Source organism: Perna viridis, chromosome 14 (genome assembly GCF_037379345.1).
Source record: "Perna viridis isolate PV_CMFRI_1.1 ecotype Kerala chromosome 14, ASM3737934v1, whole genome shotgun sequence".
Taxonomy (NCBI): Eukaryota; Metazoa; Mollusca; class Bivalvia; order Mytilida; family Mytilidae; genus Perna; species Perna viridis.
The window spans coordinates 26,638,900-26,661,255 of record NC_142458.1 but is presented as its reverse complement, the minus strand read 5'-3'; the positions used below and the strand labels follow the sequence as shown (position 1 = coordinate 26,661,255).

The following is a 22,356-nucleotide window of genomic DNA, read 5'->3' as shown; positions in this document are numbered from 1 at the left end:
GATAAAACTGTCTTTTTGTAACATTTCACCTCTGCTTTGTTTGTTTATCATAAGCAATGTCTTTTCCCTAACAAAAATCTTTTATTCCATGGCCAATACTTATATATTGCTGTATAATACACACACCCATCAAAGCTTTTATTAAGAACCGTCTTATGTCAAAATGTAGACAGTTCAAAAAGTGGAAATGGATGGTTCAAAATCACAATTGGCCCCATTCCCCCTTTGATACATTTTGAAGGTGTAGATGGTCCAATTTCACCACAAAGCCTCCTCACTGAAAAGACAATGAAAGCCCTGCCCCACACTCTTGCAATAATTTATATGAAAAATGTGTGCATAATACACACCAAAATATGGTATATCAAATCTATGTAGATAATAATTGATCAGAATGTGTATCAGACTTTCTTATCTTGTTCCCAGTAAATTGAAATACAAAGTTGAAGAAGAATCTGCCTTCACTATATGCACCGTATGACACTCAGTCAGGAAAGTTACAAAACCAAGGCGGCTTAATTAGTGCAGTTCAAAGCCTCAAATATATTCTTCATTAACTTATTTTGAAATCCACAAAGGCATAAATTAAAAAAAGAGATATATTACATAAATACCAGTAGGGGGTGTTTCACCTAATTACAACTACCAAATACCTTCTAAACAAGAGTTACCTACCCTTTTCTGATGAAAACAGCAAGGTTTACTTAAAAAATAATCTGAGATAAAAAAAAAAAAAGGTTCATTTTCTGTCCAAAAAAGTTGTTTCACTCATATCATTAACGATAATCATCAAAATGACCATTTTGGCATCTTTACCACAACTGGGCACCACAATTTTCATCACGACTATACTAAACATCGTTTTTATGGATTTTATAAACTGAAATTTCCATTTGTATAATAGTTTCAAAAGTCAAATAAAATCTGAAAATTAGAAAACTTTCAGTAAGTTTCTAAATTGTGAGGAATCTGACAACATTTGAAGGCACCTAAAATTGCTTGAAAATCACTCCATTTGCAAAATTCATAAGGGTAGGCAACTCTGTTCTTCAGTACATGTATCAACTATACCTGAACATAGTTTCATCATCAAGTCCATTCTGCATCAGCCCATTATTCTGCATGATTTCTTTATTCTCATCATTATGGTCTCCATCTCGTCCCTCAAACAGAGAGGGTGTAGCACTCTTCTTGTACTGTCCACCATCACCCATGTTACCCATGTTTCCATCTTGAAGGGCCTGAAATAAAGTGTCATACTCTGTAAGAATCAGTCAGTCTGTGAAACATGGTATGAAAATAACCCCCTCACTTTGACATTGTAATTGAACTTATTCAACCATCAAGGCTTTCCATCCCATATGGTAAACAATTCATAATTTCACTGATTTGCACTGCAACTGAACACTTCAGTGTTCGATTTCTGAAACACACAGTCATAACATCAAAATGAAAAAAAAAATCTCCAGTGATGAAGAGATCAAATAGTTTTCATTTCAAATAAAGAAAACTTCCATTAGTGTTTGTATATTGTAATACCACTGGTAATGCACTGAAAATGAACAGATAACTCTGTTCAAATCCTCATTTTTCTAATATTGTCTAATGACATTTACAGTGATTGGGATTAAGTTTGAGAATGAACCATTTTGAATGATTTTCAGAATTTTAATGGGCCATTCTTTCATTTTTTTGGTAAATATTTGACTTTGATGGAACACTTTTTATTCTGAATGTGATAAATAATGCATGGCCTTATCTGATTCAATCACTGCATTTCTGAAACATAAATTTGTCTCCCTATTTTTTTAAACTTGCACAGCTAAAAATTGTTATTTTAAAGTTTTAACAGACAAATAACAAGTTACAACCAAACTTTATGTAAATTGTAGATAACTTAACAGATTAAATAAAAATAATAGAGATAACACTTATAATGTTGTAAATGTGGTGGCTAATCAGATTCTAAAATCAACATGATAAAATTGGAAGCAATAGTAAGTTAATGGTCTGCAAGATATCAATAAGCTTTTAATTCTCAATTCTACAGGAAATGTGAAAGACCAGGTAATTTTTCAGTCTGTCCACTTTTATTAAAATGAATCTGACCGATGAAAGTCAGACAATCATGGAATCTAGCTCTTGCATCACGGATGTTTTTACAAGGTCATCAAACAAAGCAGAAATTGGTCAAATCAGAAATAAATAAACAGTTAAAAAAAAGAATTGTAAGGGCAAAATCTAAGTTTCAATTAGCAGAATTCTGCTAAAAAGTGGAATAAAAATCATCCTTGTTGCATTATTGTTATGTCAATAAATTTCAATTTTGTCTCAATAATATCTGCACTTCTGAGACCAAACGTATGTGCAAAAGATTTTTAGTATCAAGAAGACTAAAATCCTTACTGCACCAGGTATTAGTATTACCTGAGCATAGTCCATATTAAAATTTGGACTGTCCGTTGAGGGCATCATCTGATTGTTGTACTCAAAATGGCCAGGTTCTAGTCCCTTGGGTTCAAAAGGAGGAGAGTCTAACTGGAAACCAGGCTGTTGAAACTGGTTCTGGTTGACAAAAAAGTCATTATCTCCCTTGTTTGGACTAACCATCTGGTTCATCTTGCCATCATCTATAGGTGAATTTTGATGGCTGCTTCTTCTTCAAATAAATATATTATACATGTATCTAGCTGTTAATGGCTGAATGATATGCAACAAGAAATCAAGAAAAGTATTAAAAAGGCAAAAAAGAATCATACCCTTAATTTGTTCTCAAAAACTGAAAAAAGCCATTTCAGATCTGAACAACTTTGTGGAAATAATCATAAAGAATGGCCAATCAAATTCTAAATACAGGCCTACTAAAACCAATTTAGAATAATGCTTGATAAAATAAATAATGAAATTTCCTAGAACTTCTTTTTGAACAAGGTAAGCCATATCTTATGACCAAGCAAAGTGCTGTATTTTGGAGTGTATAATACACATTTATATTTTGTATGCAGTGCAATTCTGAAGGTCAAAAGGTGTGAATATAAGTATTCAGTAAGACAAAAGACCAATATTTTGCACTTGTTTGGTCAGTTTATTGGCCTTGATGTGTTAATAAAATAAAATCAAAAGTCCTGAAAATTTGACTTTTCCGGCTTTGTTTGTTACTAAAATTTTACAATTTCTGTCTTTCAAAAACATACTTTTAAGAAGAAAATAGTGAAAAACATCAAATTAAGTTTCATTATCATTTTCAGCAGCAAAAGCATTTAATAAGGAGGTTTGGCATAAAAGGACTTTGGTTACTTTTTGATTTTTCATTTTAATCTCTAAGCATGTTTTATAAGAAAAAAATATTGTACAATCTTTGCCTGAAACATGTTATTCAGACATTTGAACAAGATTGGGAGAAAATAACATTTAAAATTCAATACTTCAACATTGTTCAAAATGTATTTGAGTTGATGATTAGATAAAACTGTCTTTTTGTAACATTTCACCTCTGCTTTGTTTGTTTATCATAAGCAATGTCTTATCACTTACAAAAATCTTTTATTCCATGGCCAATACTTATATATTGCTGTATAATATGCACCCCCATCAAAAATTTCATTAAGAACCAGCTACTGTCAAAATGTAGACAGTTCAAAAAGTGGAAATGGATGGTTCAAAATCACAATTGGCCCCATTCCCCCTTTGATACATTTTGAAGGTGTAGATGGTCCAATTTCTCTACAAAGCCTCCTCACTGAAAAGACAATGAAAGCCCTGCCCCACACTCTTGCAATAATTTATATGAAAAATGTGTGCATAATACACACCAAAATATGGTATATCAAATCTATGTAGATAATAATTGATCAGAATGTGTATCAGACTTTCTTATCTTGTTCCCAGTAAATTGAAATACAAAGTTGAAGAAGAATCTGCCTTCACTATATGCACCGTATGACACTCAGTCAGGAAAGTTACAAGACCAAGGCAGCTTAATTAGTGCAGTTCAAAGCCTCAAATATATTCCTCATTAACTTATTTTGAAATCCACAAAGGCATAAATTAAAAAAAGAGATATATTACATAAATACCAGTAGGGAGTGTTTCACCTAATTACAACTACCAAATACCTTCTAAACAAGAGTTACCTACCCTTTTCTGATGAAAACAGCAAGGTTTACTTAAAAAATAATTTGAGATAAAAAAAAAAAAAGGTTCATTTTCTGTCCAAAAAAGTTGTTTCACTCATATCATTAACGATAATCATCAAAATGACCATTTTGGCATCTTTATCACAACTGGGCACCACAATTTTCATCACGACTACGCTAAACATCGTTTTTATGGATTTTATAAACTGAAATTTCCATTTGTATAATAGTTTCAAAAGTCAAATAAAATCTGAAAATTAGAAAACTTTCAGTAAGTTTCTAAATTGTGAGGAATCTGACAACATTTGAAGGCACCTAAAATTGCTTGAAAATCACTCCATTTGCAAAATTCATAAGGGTAGGCAATTCTGTTCTTCAGTACATGTATCAACTATACCTGAACATAGTTTCATCATCAAGTCCATTCTGCATCAGCCCATTATTCTGCATGATTTCTTTATTCTCATCATTATGGTCTCCATCTCGTCCCTCAAACAGAGAGGGTGTAACACTCTTCTTGTACTGTCCACCATCACCCATGTTTCCATCTTGAAGGGCCTGAAATAAAGTGTCATACTCTGTAAGAATCAGTCAGTCTGTGAAACATGGTATGAAAATAACCCCCTCACTTTGACATTGTAATTGAACTTATTCAACCATCAAGGCTTTCCATCCCATATGGTAAACAATTCATAATTTCACTGATTTGCACTGCAACTGAACACTTCAGTGTTCGATTTCTGAAACACACAGTCATAACATCAAAATGAAAAAAAAAATCTCCAGTGATGAAGAGATCAAATAGTTTTCATTTCAAATAAAGAAAACTTCCATTAGTGTTTGTATATTGTAATACCACTGGTAATGCACTGAAAATGAACAGATAACTCTGTTAAAATCCTCATTTTTCTAATATTGTCTAATGACATTTACAGTGATTGGGATTAAGTTTGAGAATGAACCATTTTGAATGATTTTCAGAATTTTAATGGGCCATTCTTTCAGTTTTTGGTAACTATTTGACTTTGATGGAACATTTTTCATTCTGAATGTGATAAATAATGCATGGCCTTATCTGATTCAATCACTGCATTTCTGAAACATAAATTTGTCTCCCTATTTTTTTAAACTTGCACAGCTAAAAATTGTTATTTTAAAGTTTTAACAGACAATAACAAGTTACAACCAAACTTTATGTAAAGTGTAGATAACATAACAGATTAAATAAAAATAATAGAGATAACACTTATAATGTTGAAAATGTGGTAGAAAATCAGATTCTAAAATCAACATGATAAACAATTCATAATTTCACTACTTCATTGTCAAATTGGTGTGTTTTTGACATGCATGTTTCCGATTTTTTCCATTTTGCCTGATTCTTACAAGTACTTACACTTAATACAGTCCTTTTGATTTTTTACCAAATAATGCAATACAATTAGCTTAGGCAAGTTGATCTTTGATTTACAACGAGTAGTTTGTAATTTGTCCATAAAAATACAAGTATGTTTAATAACTAGAAGACCTGTTTATCACAGGAGCCTCCGCCTCATTTGTAAGTAGTGATTTTTTTATTTTATTAAGAAATCAAATGTGTCTGTAAGACACTAATGATGCCACCGCTTGCTAGATTTGCCAAATTAGGAACATGTTTATTTTTGTATGAAGACATGGTTGGCAGATTCAGCAATTCTTCCAAGGGATCAATTTGGGGATCAGAAATTCCTAAATATATGCATATTTACATATTGTATCCTGGCCACATAGTGTCATGAAATTCTGTTTGGTAGTTTCAGACTAGTTGTGATGAGAAAAAGGGAACCAATAGACGTATTAATGGACACTTAAAAATATGTTAATATTCCCCATAACAAATCCCTAACTTTGTTGCTTGGGATATATTTCTGACAAAAATAACAAAGTCTAAGTATAACCCAGTTCCATAATATTTCATGAAAATCATGATCCTTCTGCACTGCACACCTTCATCATGTGTAGAAATATCCTGTAAAATATTTTAGATGTAGTTCAAAAACTGTATGAGATAGCCGGACAAGCTATGATCCATATATTTCTGAGTAAAATGACAATGTGTAACCTATCACCAATATCTGTAATATATCAAAGTCCTTTGGCCCTGCACACCTTCACCCTGTGTAGAAATATCATGTAATATATTTCAAATGTAGTTCAAAAACTGTATGAGGAGATAGCCAAACAAGCCATATAACCCTGTTTCTGAGTAATATGACTAAGTGTAACTCGCACCAATTTCCATAAAATTTCACGAAAAATAAAAATCCTTTGGCCCTGCACACCCTCATCATGAGTAGAAATATCCTGTAAAATATTTTAGATGTAGTTCAAAAACTGTATGAGGAGATACCTGGACAAGCTATGATCATGTGCAATCCGGACGGACAGAAAGATAGACAGACAGACAGGGGTAAATTAATATGCCCCCCAACAGTTTGTCGCAGGGGCATTAAAATATGTAACAGACAAATTGATGAATTGAATGACTAACAAGCTAGATGATTGCATTAGAATGGGGGATAATAATAACTAAGAAATACATGTAAATATCTACAATGTTCAGCTATTACAAGAGTGATACTAACCTTCAAGACAGCCTTTCCTAATAAACTGAATACCTAAAATGAAAAGCAAGTACATCGTCTGATTTAGAATAAGATCAGAATTAACACATACATGTGTATAAATAATAAATAAAATGGATGAGAGGACAATATCTTTAATGACAAATTGTTCCAACTTACTGAGAGTTTTTCACTTTTCAACAGTCACCATCATGTGTAATAATTGATACTTACAAACAAGAGGCTCCCAGGAGCCTGAATCGCTACCTTCTTGAATTTTGCCTTTCAAAGGTAATAAATTAAACAAGAAGTTGTCCAACAATTTTGACTAAAGAAGTCTTTGGTAGGACTATCACAAGATCTTTTCAACAGTTGAAAGTTTCTTTTAATCTATCATAGTTTTCAAGATCTTGACTGAAAACTATTAAACAAAAAAGTCATTTTTCCCCTTTCAAGAGCAGTAACTCTTACAAGGAGTCTGAAGACTTTTGTAGTCCTAATAATATGGATCATTTCAGCTATTGAAAGAATTTGGATAAACTTAACAGTTTAGCAGATATATGTGAAAAACTACTGTCTAACCCCTATGTTCTAATTTTAATAATGGCGTCAATGTTTTTCGACGAATCAAAAATCCCCACATCAGTTCTATGCAGTATACCCCAAGGAACATTCATACCAAGTTTTGTTTCCATTGGTCAAGCAGTGTCAGGAGAAGAATTTGAAAAGAAATAACATTAAAAATAGCAAAAATCATTGAAAAAGGGCAATAACTCCAACATGGATTATTGGATTAAAACCACAATTTGACTAGAGATAGATCTCATCATGCTGAACACTTTTACCCACATCAGAATTCTGCTTAACCTAAAGGTTTAGAATATGTATGTGAAAAACTACTGTCTGACTCCTATATTCTATTTTTAGTAACGTCGGCCATTTTTTTAACGATTCAAAAATCCCCACATCAGTTCTATGCAGGATACCCCAAGGAAGATTCATACCAAGTTTGGTTCTAATTAGTCAAGTAGTTTCAGAACAGAAGAGTTTTGTATAATTGTTAACGACAACAACGGACGCCAAGTGAAGTTAAATCTTATAATAACACTTAAATATACTTGTATCATATGCAATAAAACTTTTTGCAACTTTATGTACAGAGCAAAATTCATTGACAGTGTAAAGGGGAATCAATTTTTTTTTTTTTTTTTTTAGTCTCTATTCAGTTTAAAATGTTTAAAAATTTACAATGAAATTTTGATTCAATAAAGTGGAAGAAAACTGTCCCTAAGCTTAAAATATGTCACTTTTTACAAATACCAAACACTGGTCTATTTATAGACTTGCTACAATATTAAAGAATTTATAAAATAGTTTATTAATTGCATGTATCACTCTGATAGCAAATCTAATTAATTCTGGGTCTCAAAGGAATTAGTAGTGGAGCTATCAGAGAGGTTAATTACATAGATTTTCTATGTAATATATATATATATATATATATATATATAATAAAGAGGGACTTGTAGCAAGTCTAGTCTATTGTTGGTCTGCTTTTGATAGATTGAAATGACAAATGCAAGGATGTCACTGAGCTTAGATAAAAATAAATCTGTACTTACAAAAATCAAACAGGCTTCTGGTTCCTGGTTTGGAATGACACCTACACAAAAAAATACAAACATAGTACACCATTATTGATGTTGTTATCAAGCTAATAATAAATACAATATCGAACAAGTATGCATGTATGATCTTATTCTTTTTAATTTAAGGAGGTAGACCTAGGGTAAGGGACACAACTCTTGCAAATCATCAGAACATTTGTATTCAGTATTTTTACATCAATGTCATGTAAGCATCAAAGTAACTTAAATTAATTTCATTCTGTGTCAAATGAAATCTTGATAGCCTTTGGTGAAATTGAATATGATACATACATATCACTGACTTCATGAGTTACATGTATGTCCCTTACCCAAGGTCTACCTCCTTAAGAATGACTGGTTACATAATGGTTGACATACTGCGGTGAGGTATGTGGTGCTGTAAGGGAATGTATTATAATCTAGCTCATAAAAATCAAAAACTGAAATCTAGTAATTCACTAATTGTGTATGTCACAGCCTTTGGTGACAGTGGTATTGAGTTACAGCCTATTAATTGGAAATTATCAATTTTGTGAATGAATTCAGTCCCATAACCCAAAAATGTATTATTCAAATTAATGTAAAAAATCAAAGAGAGAATACATAATGGATATATACAATTAAGTCAAAAAATTTGCATGAAAACTACTTAAAGGATTTTTAATTTACTGTGCAATTTGGGAAATTCCTCTCTACTTTAGAATAAAAGTAATCACTGGAAAATGGAAAGATAAGGAGCTTACATCAATTGAAGAGATTTTAACTATTTAAAAATGGGTACTACCACCACTAATGTGAAAATAGTGAAGTCTTGTTTTTTATGCATTTTAACAACTCCAAATTGGCAAATATTAATAGGGAGCTTCCATCAATACATGTACGAATAAACAATTCACTGAAATTTCATTGACATTGCTGAAATATTTTTTGAGTTAGTGTCCAAAAACAAACAATCCTCTAATTGTGTACCTATCAAGTCTCATACACATAAATCAAAAACCATCAAGAGGCTTACAGGAGCCAGAATCGCTCATCTGGTAATTTTTCACCTTTCAAAGACAATAACTCTTACAAGGAATCATATGACAACTTTTATCCCTGGAGACTTTCTCAGGCCTTACAATAAGGATAATTTCAGCAACTGAAAGAATTTAGCTAAACATAACGCTTTAGAAGATGTATGTGAAAAACTACTGTCTGTCCCCCATGTTCTATTTTTAGTAACAACGGCCATGTTTTTCAACGAATCAAAAATCCCCCATCAGTTCTATGCAGGATATTCATACCAAGTTTGGTTTCAATTGGTCAAGTAGTGTCAGAGGAGAAGATTTTTAAAAAAATAACATTAAAAATGGCAAAAATCGTTGAAAAGGGCAATAACTCCAACATGGCTTAACGGATTAAAACCAAAATTTGACCAGAGATAGATCTCAATTATTTTTAGTAATGGCAGCCATGTTTTTCAATGAATCAAAAATCCCTATCACAGTTCTATGCAGGATACCCCAAGAAACATTAATACCAAGTTTGGTTTCAATTGGTCAAGTAGTTTCTGAGGAGAAGAGTTTTGTATAATTGTTGATGATGACGACAAGAACAGACGCCAAGTGATGGCAATAGCTCACATGGCCTTTAGCCAGGTGAGCTAAAAAGTCAGAAATTTATAAAAATTGAGAGGAAGCTCACCTTAATAAAATAACTTTGTCATCAACGTTTTAATAGAGTTTGTATAAGTATATTTGAGTTACAGTGCAAAGTATGAAAGACAGTCAGACAAATGGGCATAAAAAAAAACAACATAAAAAAATGTCTGTCTAGTAAGCAAGGCTATAAAAATACAAGTATTTAGGCCAAAATAAAAATTATGTGTGTTTACTGTCACATGCTGAAAAAAAAATAGGATTGGTAAGTTTGAGTTGGGGGGCAGATCAATTGTAGTTTCTTGATTGAATATGATAAATACTGGTACCAGTAACGGAAAAGACAGAAATTTCTGGAATTTCAGAAAATTGCCTATCAAAAAGTTAAGGTCCCGGCCTTAATTTGGAGCTGTAAGCATAACCATAAATTGAAACCATATTTCTACTTATTATTTAAATATGTCAAACCTGAAATTATGTTGGTTATCTCCCTTCATTCATTGGATGCTAATTAAATTTTGTTTATGCATATCTAAATCTACATAATTGATACAAATCTTTCACATACTTTTTTAAATATAAAAGCCATGCAATCAAATTCCCCCATTTGATAACAATTGTACCTTCTGACCTCCGATATGTAATTGATTTGGATCAAAATCTATAATAAGAGGTGCACAATGGGAATATATTAGAAAGACTCTGTGAATGTTCCATTGAATTCCATCAAGTGGTATAATAGGAGGAACCAATAAGAGATCAGGGTACCCCAGTGTCCCAATACTCATAAATGAATGTAGATCAAAACCTGAAACTAGAGGCTCTAGAGAGCCTGAATCACTCTTCTGGTCAAAAATAGTTATTATAGCTTTCTAAAGCTAGATTCTTGACCTTGCATACCATTGTCACAAGAATCATTTAATCAATGCAGAGCATCTTAGTGACCCACCTGGTTTCCATATTACAAAATAAATCTTTGTCATTTTTTTCTCTTTAAGGACAATAACTCCAACACTGAACAACAATTCTTCATGAAAATTAAAACAAAGGTCCATCTCACCATGCTGATCAATTTCATCCCCCCCCCCCTTAATTAAAATTAGGCTAAACTCTTGGGTTTTCAAATTATTTCAACAAGTCGTCAACTTTTATTAGTGGTGGCCATGTTTTCCACATATAAAAAATTGTTAAAGATATCCTAGCTTCATGCAATGTTACAGTCCATCCTACAAGTTGTCTAAGAGGAGATCTTTTTTTTAAAAATTTGTTTCAGGACCCGTAACTCTTTCATTTGTCAACGGATATTTCTGAAAATTATGTCATTAACAAACACATAGGTAATCCCATCTTGCTGAACAATTTCAATCACTGTCAGATTTTAGCTAAACCCAACTCTTTTTGAGTTATTTGCATAGTTCTTTGTCTTTATCTCCTATGGTCATGTTTTTCACAAGACCAAAAACCCACATGCATAGATTGCGAAACATGTTTTACATAATTTTCATATGTTGTTGTTTTTCTTTTTTTTTTTTTATCCTTCCAATAGTTTCAGAGAAGAAGTTCAGGGAAAAGATCTATTTTAGGACCCACAACTTATTCATTTGTGAACAGACCTTTCTGGAAATTTTGGCATATAAGTCCATCCCATCATGCTGAACAATTTTACTCTCACCAGATTTTAGCTAAACCGAACTGTTTTTGAGTAATTTGCACAATTCTACAATTTGACCCTATGTTCTATTTTTGGTATTGGCAGTCATTCTTTTTTGCCAGATCAGAAATCCCCACACAAGCAACAATAAAAATACCCTAAGCAACATTCATGCAAAGTTTGGTTACAATCTATCGAGTAGTTTCAGAGGAGCAGATGTTTGAAAAAATTTTCAGATGATAATGACTGACTACAGACACATAGTGATGACAGTAGCTCACATGGCCTATTGGCAAGGTAGGCTAAAAAGGATCCAGGTGTTTAATGGATATCATAAAGATCAATGGATGTTTAATTAAATTTAATTCAGGGGTGTGGGAGGTGGAATAGATAAGAGATAATAACCCCTTTGTATAATGAAAGTACAAACAGAAGGAAGAAAGGACGGAAAACCCCTAAGCAATAACAATATACCCTCATGAATGATAGTGAGGGGAGAGGGGGTGTATAATGATGATACATACAAACAGAAGATTATATGAAAATGTACCTCAGATTTGTTTTTTGAAACACAAATGTACTTACTGAGTGGAATAAACTTTGTCTGTGTCTTCCCTGAACTCATACTCTGGTTGATAAAATAAAATAAAAAAAAAATTAGTGTGGACAAAAGCATTTGCTTAAAGCTATATTAAAAAAAATTAACTATTGTCACAGAGATACCAAATGTATGTCTCATCTGTTTCACAAAGAAACTATTATTCAAAATTTGATAGTGCTTGTGGTTACAATAACATAATTATGTCTCCTTGGTATTCAGCCAGATCTTTACCCTGACAATTTGTAGCCCAATGGAAAATACAGAAACATTCATGATTGGTTGATAATAAAAAACAATATTTTCGAAAAAAGAATAATACAAAAAGTAAGGAACCAAAGGTATTGAATTCGAAAGCTAGCAGTTTTATGGGGTACTTAAGGCTTGTGGTGGCTACCCGAAAAATTGATGTTTGAAAAAGTATCTCCTTTTTTCAGCCTTAAATCACAGACAGAAACACTTCATGACAGTGGTTTTTACTTTAAATTTAAAAGCTACATGTATGTGGGTGTATTTTGAAACATTGCATTAGATTAATTTCAACTGGATCCATTTTTAGGTTTTAGCGGAAGTGAAGACCCGGGGGGCCTCCTCCCTTTCCCATCTGGAAATAGTGTTGTGAATAATTGCACTCTAGTGTCCTATAGTGGAATGCCATTTTCACTTTATGACAGATAAAAAATATTCTATAGCAACAATGCTTAGCATTTAGTGGAAATTGAAAATTTATGTTGTAAGCCCTGTACAACAAATGGTTCAAATTCTATTATCTGTGTCTTCTATGCAATTTTCGCTTTGTCCCTGGATTACATTCTTTTGATTACTGCTATAACCTTGGTTCCCTTGATTACTCTTTCAAATATGAAATGAACAATTTTTTATACATCAAATATAAAGATGAAAGAGTTGTTGGTGTGCTCAAAGGAATAGTTTTGATGCACTGTAGTCTGTTAAAAAAAAACTGTTGTTTTTTTTCTAAAATACATTAGTTCGAGATAAAGGTAAAAAATTTACAGAAATAAACAAAATTGAATGGCTCATAATTCTGCATGTCAAGCACTTGTGATCCTAACAAAACCAGTCGCAAAATTGATTCCCAAACTTTAGGTTACAGAAAGCTGTATCATATTGTTCCTAAAAATCACAAGATTTTCAAGCGAATTTTCTACTGAGGGTAGGGTGCAGAAAAAAAATCTTAAAATTTGACAATGATCATTAGAGGAATATATACATGCAAAAAACGGATACAGAATTATACAGCAGTGATGCAAATGTAACTGCAATATGATTGACCTACCACAAATTAAGTGGTTCATAATCTACCTTACTTAATAAGAAAAAATCAATTTATGTATCATACTTTACATGAAATAAACAAAAAAAAAGGTACAAAAATCTGACAAAAAAAATTATTCATATGGAGTTGTCTTCCCTTTCCTATGTAATTTCAATAGAAATTTTGAAATGCTTATCCTGAGCTTTCATGAACTTAGATTTATTCAGTCTTTTTCCTGTGTACACATGTATATGGGACATAATGCTACATGTATATATTTAAACCAAAATATTTTCTGTTGCAATTTGCTAAGTTTAAAACTTACTTTGTATGGATGTAAGTACATTTTATATGTCCATAAACATATTAAATTATTCATTAAATAATTTTTCTTTAAAAACTCATTATTCTATTCCCTAAACCAACATATATTGCTGATGCCAATACTAATACAGTCGAACCTCAATTTGTCACACTCGGATTAGTTGAAATCTTGAATAACTCGAACTAATTACAAAGACTCAGCAAAACTCCAACATTTATGCATGATTGACTCAACGAGGTTCGACTGTATATGATAAATATATTTGTTACACTGCTCTAGAAATCCTAATTTTACTTACCTGACTGCTTGTCTCTCCATCTCTAACAAACGCTTTAATTCTGAAAAATATGCAGAAAAGTTTGGCATCAACGATTGCAGGCAGTATGACTGTCAAAAACTCTACAGAGCTTATGTTTCATATTATACAACTGTATGTATAACTAAATGAAACTTACATGTACTTACTATTTATTATCATTATTAAGGGTTCAGATATTGAACAAATTTCTATTAAACTGCAGTGTTCATATATTTGAAGTTTATATCGGGAGTTTTGAATGTATTGTGTCATTTATTTAAATGCTTACACACAGTTCATTCATCAAAATCAGCCTTCATGTTAAATTTTAAATTATTCTCTTGAAGGATTAAATTTGTTTCAATTAGAAGAAAGTGAACCTAATGAATTACAAAAAAAGATCATTTCTACAAATTGAAGTTGATTGACTATACCAAACTGGAAAATTTACACAAAATCCAAGCCTGCCATCAAGATGAAGCCAAGAATGAAACAGCAAATGGCTACAAAGGGTTGCTGAATTTTATGCAATGAAAATTTATGAACCCTAAAAATGCTCAATGACAACAACCTCAACACCAAGATCACAGATACCATATTTTACATCTGTCAAATTGTTTTGTAATCATAAGAAATACAAATGTCACACACAAATAGATGTAACATTGTAGCACAAGTCACAGTACCGTAACATTCAGGCTTGTTGTTTGTTTTCAGAATATACCTAAATGTAGATGAATGAACAAATGACTGTCTCATTTTCTAATTGATTGAACTATGAGCTACTGGTTGTAAGTAACTTGTAACTGCCAAGTTTTATAAGATTCAGTTGAGTAATTTCAGAAGAGTAACATTAATGAAAATCTCAGTTGGAAAGTTCAAAGCAGTGTAACTCCACAAAAATCATAAGGATGAAAGTTTCCAGATAACATGTACATGTACTATTTGATGGGTCAATGACTGACAGATTCATAGGCGATGACCCATTATCAATTATATTGTATCTGATCACAGTTTTGTTTTAGTCGTGTATATTGTTAAAGCTGCATTAGCTGCCAAATTGGTTCAATTTTGATTCTACAGAATTTTGCTGATAAAATGAAATAAGTTTGTAGTAATGCAATTGAAGCAATAGAAGTCAATAAGGCCTACAGAATATTGTGAAAATGACGAACCATTACTTCCAAAGATTGCCAACAGGACATTAACCTGGGTAAAAAATACTTTAACCTTGGTGAAAAAAATAACAATAATGGATAATCAGGTAAGCACATGTCTTGTTTACATTTCATTTCATCTATCTCCTGGTTAGCTTTCAAATAAATAATGACAGTTACTGACTATATTTGTGCCACATTCTATCACAATACGTAAATTTCAAAAGAATCCCTGCATTAGATTCGAAAGTCCATACTCCCAGTTTTTAGTAGTATTAATTTTTACGGATTCCATTGTTTTTTAATGTAATTTTTTCACATATGCAATGGATTTAAACATCGATTGAAACATCAATCTAAAAATTTAAATACTTATTTAACACTTTTGCAAAAAATTTTAACAGATCATTTGTCATTTTATATAACAAAATTGTGATCAGAAGGGTGCAGAAAGGGCAGAGGGCACCCCTCTTTTATGGGCTAGTTGGAACACTCACAGTGCATTTTCATGCTAAAATAAATATTAACCAATCAGCATTCAGGTGGTGTAAAATGGAAGCAATCACCAGTTTCAAGGATTTGTATGCCAGATCTTGAAAATTCTCATTTGAACACTCAATGACTGAAGAGGGAAAGACATATGACGTCCTTTATCTTAAAATTGTTATCTACTACATATAAGTTCCATGAGATTCAGTTTGGGAGTAGCACTTACAATCTGTTTCAGTGGTTAAAAATTCAAAGGGGAATTACTCCTAAAAAATAAAGCCGATGTGGATTTTTATACCTTCTGTATTATCAAAAATATGTAACTATATGTAACTAGATGCCAGATAATTAACAGGGACTTTAATTTCTGTGTCATATGCAATATTTAAGTTCTACATTTGTACGTACATGTACATTTATCATCAAGGATGACAAACAGCCTTGGTATCACATTTATTGCATGTAATATAAAGAATTACAAAGCAACATATTAACGCACATTAGAAAATCACATATATGAATATTTTCATGAGCATGATGTCACAGTGGTTTAACTTTTACAGAAATATTTAGGTACTTAATTTAATTTCCTAACATTCTTTCATTAAGAATTGGATATGATAAAAAATTTGTAATTTGAAAATAATATAAATTTTCCATGTGCATATTGTTTACTGCGCGAAGTGCAATAAACAAAATATGCACATGGAAAATTTGTTATTTTTCAATAGACAAAATTTTTATCACTGCCAATTCTTATAAATTAATTTTAAAACATATTTTATCTTTAAACATGAGAAAAGTAGCTCTGAATTTAACTAAATTGGGGCATGTCAATATTTTTTTTTATCCATTGAGATATAACAAAATTATTTTAACCAATCAGATTACAGTATTTATCTCAAATTAATTTATTCAAGTTTTTAATAAATCAAAGTATGTTGTATGAGCTACTTTTTAGTAAGTAAATTAACTCTTTCATTGAGAAAATGAATTTAAGTACGAAAACTACTTATTCTTTTTAGTTTTTCGATTAATTGGGTTTTTTTTTGTTATGTATAATGAGAACATACTGAGAAAAAGTGGTGTTTGTCCTCAATGTCACCATTATTACAAGAATTACAAATTCTCTTATATCTGTCCACATCATTATATCTCCCTTTTTCTATTGCTAAAGCATGGACACTAATACAAAATTTTTTTTTTATTTGCTGATCTCACATTATTCATATTTTGTTTAAATTGATAAATTATTTTTGCTCAATTCTATTTATGTAAAATTCAATTTTATGTAGACAACTGAAGCCTAGATTATTCAACATATTTTTGATGTGTGACATCCACACACTACCACATGTATCTGTAACTTTATAATATCATGAATCAGAGAATTTGGAAAGATAAGAATGTAAACTAAAAACTTCAAAACATTTAATTTGACTCAGATGTGTAAGGGTTTAATATTTAGTTCTGCTAAGCAGGCCATATTTGTTGCTTTACAATGAACTCAAAGAATTTCTTATGCAAATTATAGGTGTACAATTGTACATCTTTATAATATGAGTCAGAGCTAAGTCTCTGTAAATTTTTACAGCTCCCCAAACCTCAGTTCCTTATAATATAACAGGGACAACTTAAGTATCAAATAATTTTTCAATAAACTGCAAGGATTGTCTAATGATAAGGATTTCTTTATTTTAAACCATGCTCTCCTTCGACTTGATTAATCGTCATGAATTATCTAAATTATCAGAGTTAGAAATAGTACCCTGCTCACTATATAAAAATTTATGTAGCCATCAAGAAAAATTGTATTCAGGACTGACTACAATATGAGTGAGTTTCCTACCCTGATCTTATCAAATAGTTTACCAAGATAAGAAATTTTTGATATACCCCTATAGTTGTTTGGGTTTGGCTTATTGCCTTTTTTACATATTAATAAAATATAAGTTGCATTCCATATTTTAGGGAAGATACTAGAATGAAATATATGATTAATAACTTATTTAAAGGAGTGAGTAGAATTTGAATGCAAGATTTCATTTGAGGTCTGCTTCTGCTGATTTGTCATTTTTATGGGATTTTACTGTTTTCATGATTTCTTCAGTAGTCATTGGGTTATTGAGGATTTTTCTTTATTAGATTCTAGTTCTTTTAATTTATCTTTTAGATTCATAATAATGTGGTTATGTTATTTTTTATATTACAAGAGTTGATTTCTTTGAAAGAAAAAAATCAACAAAAACTTGTTCATTCAAGTTTATTTCAGCTTTTTCTTCTGAAAGGGAATTTTCATTTACAGGATTTTTATTATGTTATAACCTATTCATAGTCAGTAGCTAATCATAAGAATCAGTTAAACATATATGGTTGAACAATTTAAATTGGGAACTTATCAAATTTTGTCTGGATTTGTAGAACATACTGAACCCTGAGAAAACTAAAAAGACAATAATTACAACTGTACCTCATCATTAAATCCATTTTGAAAATATAATGGCTGATGCGCATGCACCAATTTTATTCATTGTCTTTTTTTCCGATATATATATTTTGAAAATTTTATTTCCTATACTTTCCAATCAATGCTTCCATTAATCGCCCATAGTCTGTTTTAAAATTGAATTGACTGCAGGTTCATGTACATTATTTTTATGGAGATAAATTAGTTACCAGAAAGTAATTTCCGCGGATTGCTCGAATAGTACACCCAAGGAAAATCGTTCTTTATCATCTTTGTATGTAATAACCTATCCATAGTGAGTAGCTGCTCATAAGAATCAGTTAAACATAATTGTTAAACAATTTAAATCGGGAACGTATCAAATTTGGTCTGGATTAGTAGGTCATCGTGAACTATGAGAAAACTAAATAGACAGTAAGTACAACTGTACCTCATCATGAAATCCATTTTGAAAATATAATGGCTGGTGCGCATGCGCCAATTTTATTCAAATTTTTTAATTTTTTTTGCCGAAATATGTATTTTGAAAATTTTATTCCCTATACTTTCCAATCAATGCTTCCATTAATCGCCCATTTTATGTTTTAAAATTAAACTGACAGGATGCTCATGTACATTACTTTTATGGAGATAAAATAGATACCAGAAAGTGCTTTCCGCGGATTGCTCGATTAGTACACCCATGGAAAATCGTCATTTATCAACTTTTTATGTAATAACCTATTCATAGTGAGTAGCTACTCATAAGAATCAGTTAAACATAAGAGTTAAACAATTTAATAGGGAGCGTATCAAATTTGGTCAGGATCAATAGGACATCGTGAACTATGAGAAAACTAAATAGACAGTAAATACAACTGTACCTCATCATGAAATCCATTTTGAAAATATAATGGCTGATGCGCATGCGCCAATTTTATTCAATTTTTTTTTTTTTTTTTTTTTTGCCGAAATATGTATTTTGAAAATTTTATTCCCTATACTTTCCAGTCAATGCTTCTATTAACCGCCCCTTTTATGTTTTAAAATTAAACTGACAGGAGGCTCATGGACATTTCTTTTATGGAGATAAAATAAATACTGGAAAGTGCTTTCCGCGGATTGTTCGATTAGTACACCGAAGGAAAATCATTATTGATCATATCATCTTTTTTATGTTATAACCTATTCATAGTGAGTAGCTACTCATAAGAATCAGTTAAACGTAAGAGTTAAACAATTTAATCGGGAACGTATCAAATTTGGTCAGGATTAGCAGGACATCGTGAACTATGAGAAAACTAAATAGACAGTAAATACAACTGTACCTCATCATGAAATCCATTTTGAAAATATAATGGCTGATGCGCATGCGCCAATTTTATTCAAATTTTTTTTTGCCGAAATATGTATTTTGAAAATTTTATTCCCTATACTTTCCAATCAATGCTTCTATTAACCGCCCCTTTTATGTTTTAAAATTAAACTGACAGGAGGCTCATGGACATTTCTTTTATGGAGATTAAATAAATACTGGAAAGTGCTTTCCGCGGATTGCTCGATTAGTACACCGAAGGAAAATCATTATTGATCATATCATCTTTTTTATGTTATAACCTATTCATAGTGAGTAGCTACTCATAAGAATCAGTTAAACATAAGAGTTAAACAATTTAAATCGGGAACGTATCAAATTTGGTCAGGATTAGTAGGTCATCGTGAACCATGAGAAAACTAAATAGACAGTAAATACAACTGTACCTCATCATGAAATCCATTTTGAAAATATAATGGCTGATGCGCATGCGCCAATTTTATTCAATTTTTTTTTTCCGAAATACATATTTTGAAAATTTTATTCCCTATTCTTTACAATCAATGCTTCCATTAACCGTCCAAAGTCTGTTTTAAAATTAAATTGACAGGAGGCTCCTGGACATTACTTTAATGGAGATAAAATAAATACCGGAAAGTGCTTTCTGCGGACTGTTTCGAGTTAAATGGGCCTAGAGGGTATACGGCTATATTTAATATGTCAATGAAAAGATAAATCAGTGTAGTTTTTGAATATCGTTCTTATCAAGAGAAAAAAACGGTAAAGTTTTCTGCTATGTTCTATTAATTAGATGTTTCAAAGATGAATCGACCCAAGTCAAGTCAAGTAAACTTTATTTAAAGCCGATACATCAATTGAAACAAAAAAAACATAAGCTATGTAGAGCTTTTTAAATCGACATAAATAAACACAAGACATACACATAAACTTTAAGCAACATGACATACAAATTATAAATAACATGCAAGTAATCAAACACAAAAAACACTATAGTAAAAACAATACAGACTAACTTTAAAAGCAGCTGCTACTAAGCAGCTAAAAGCATTAAAATTAACATGCCAGCCAGATTAAAATAATAAATGAAAGATTCTAGGAGATGATGTTGCACCTGTCAGTTGGTTAAGCCAAACTATTGGCAATAGGAGCAAGGACGCCCCCTTTCCTACTTCTGTGTTGTGTTTACTCTTGGTATGTTCACCAAGTTTGTATAGTTACCTAAAAGAGTATGAACTTTCTTTAACAGTTATCATATCATGTACAGGAGTTATTATCTGATATACATGTATAGCTAAAAATCTCAATCGTCTAAATCTTGATGATGGCATCTTAGACTTTATTAACAACTCTTCATATGTACTTTTATCATCATCATTATAAATAAAACGTAAAGCTCTTTCCTGAATCTTTTCTAACTTTTTTGTACTGCTTTCATTACAAAAATGCCATACTAAAGGACAATAGTTAAAATTTGCTAGTATCAAAGAATAATATCTTGCAAGTTTACCAAATTTACTGAGATGATTTCCAATTCGTTTTAATACATTTAATTGTTATGCTGCCTTTTACATACATCAGAGATATGGCTATTAAAGTTCAATTTAAAATAAAATGTTATACCAAGTAGATTTAGCTCTTCCTCACAGCGGATATCATTACCATCTAAATTAAAAGTAATGTTCTCTTGTTGAGTCTTACTGCCAATCGCAATAGCATAAAACTTGTCAGGATTGGCTTTCATATGATTATCTGAGATTCATTTAATTAAAATACTACTCTCCTGTTCCAGAGTGTTTATAATATATTGTAGATCATTGCTGCTATATGATAAAGTATTGTCATCAGCATAGTTATATAAGTCACTTTTCGAAATAAAGTGAAATAAAGATATTAAAAGGGCCGGTCCTAAAGACTCCTTTCGAACCCTTCTATAGAAAAAAAGGACTGCGTACAAAAGCAGTTTTTATACACTGCTTCCTGTTGTTAAGAAAACTATTTAATAAAGATATGGCATTTTCAGACATACCATAGCTTTTCAATTTCAGCAGGAGCAGACAATGCGGTAGACAATCAAACGCTTTTGACAGATCATTCAATATAGCAGCAATGAATTTATTATTATCTATCTAAAGATTTACGCCAGTCTTCAATAATTTTGATCAAAATATCTTGACAACTGAAGCCAGTTCTAAAAACAGACAGGAAAATGTTAAATCTGGTTTTAAAAAAATCACGTCTGAGATTCAATAGCTCTTCATAAAGTTTTGAGATCGTTGGTAGTACACTGACTGGTCTGTAGTTTCCTCTTTCTAGTGTGCTGTTTTTATTGTGAATTGGTACTTACTACCTGTGCTATTTTTAATTTGTCTGGAAAAACTGAAGTCTCAAATGTCATTTTGATCAGGTTGTTAATTGGATGTTTTACTACTGGTGCAGCTATTTTTAAAATTTTAGGTGATATTTCATCAAAACCATAGCCTTTTTTACATTCATGATGTTGATCTGTTTTTGTGTGGAAGTTTCTGTATAGGTTTGAAGTGTAGTTCATTTGCATTTTCTTTGATTGGTGTTTCTTTGATGTTAGTAATGATGGGGTGGTTGTTATCTATTTGAATTGCACCATTTCCTATGTCTTTGGTTACATTTATAAAAAAAATCCTTTGTTAGTCAATGCTTTGGCATTGCTTAAAAGTCATCTAGTTTGTGACAGTGAAAAAAGGAACGTTACAAAGATTTTTGTAAAATAAAATGG

General features: G+C 31.3%; 1 protein-coding gene across 1 annotated transcript in view; it reads right to left on the bottom strand.

Annotated features, from left to right (window-relative positions):
• The window catches only part of LOC148598811 (uncharacterized), a 30,227-nt gene extending 8,882 nt beyond the window's left edge, over positions 1-21,345 (bottom strand). The window contains exons 1-7 of the mRNA XM_088560260.1: positions 21,225-21,345; positions 20,823-21,054; positions 14,177-14,216; positions 6,761-6,793; positions 4,534-4,694; positions 2,428-2,659; positions 1,072-1,241 (exon numbers count right to left, since the gene is read on the bottom strand). Coding sequence (XP_088416386.1) covers positions 1,072-1,241; positions 2,428-2,659; positions 4,534-4,694; positions 6,761-6,793; positions 14,177-14,216; positions 20,823-21,054; positions 21,225-21,345 — 989 coding nt within the window. The remainder of the gene's footprint in view (positions 1-1,071; positions 1,242-2,427; positions 2,660-4,533; positions 4,695-6,760; positions 6,794-14,176; positions 14,217-20,822; positions 21,055-21,224) is intronic.
• Between the last annotated feature and the right edge of the window lie 1,011 nt (positions 21,346-22,356).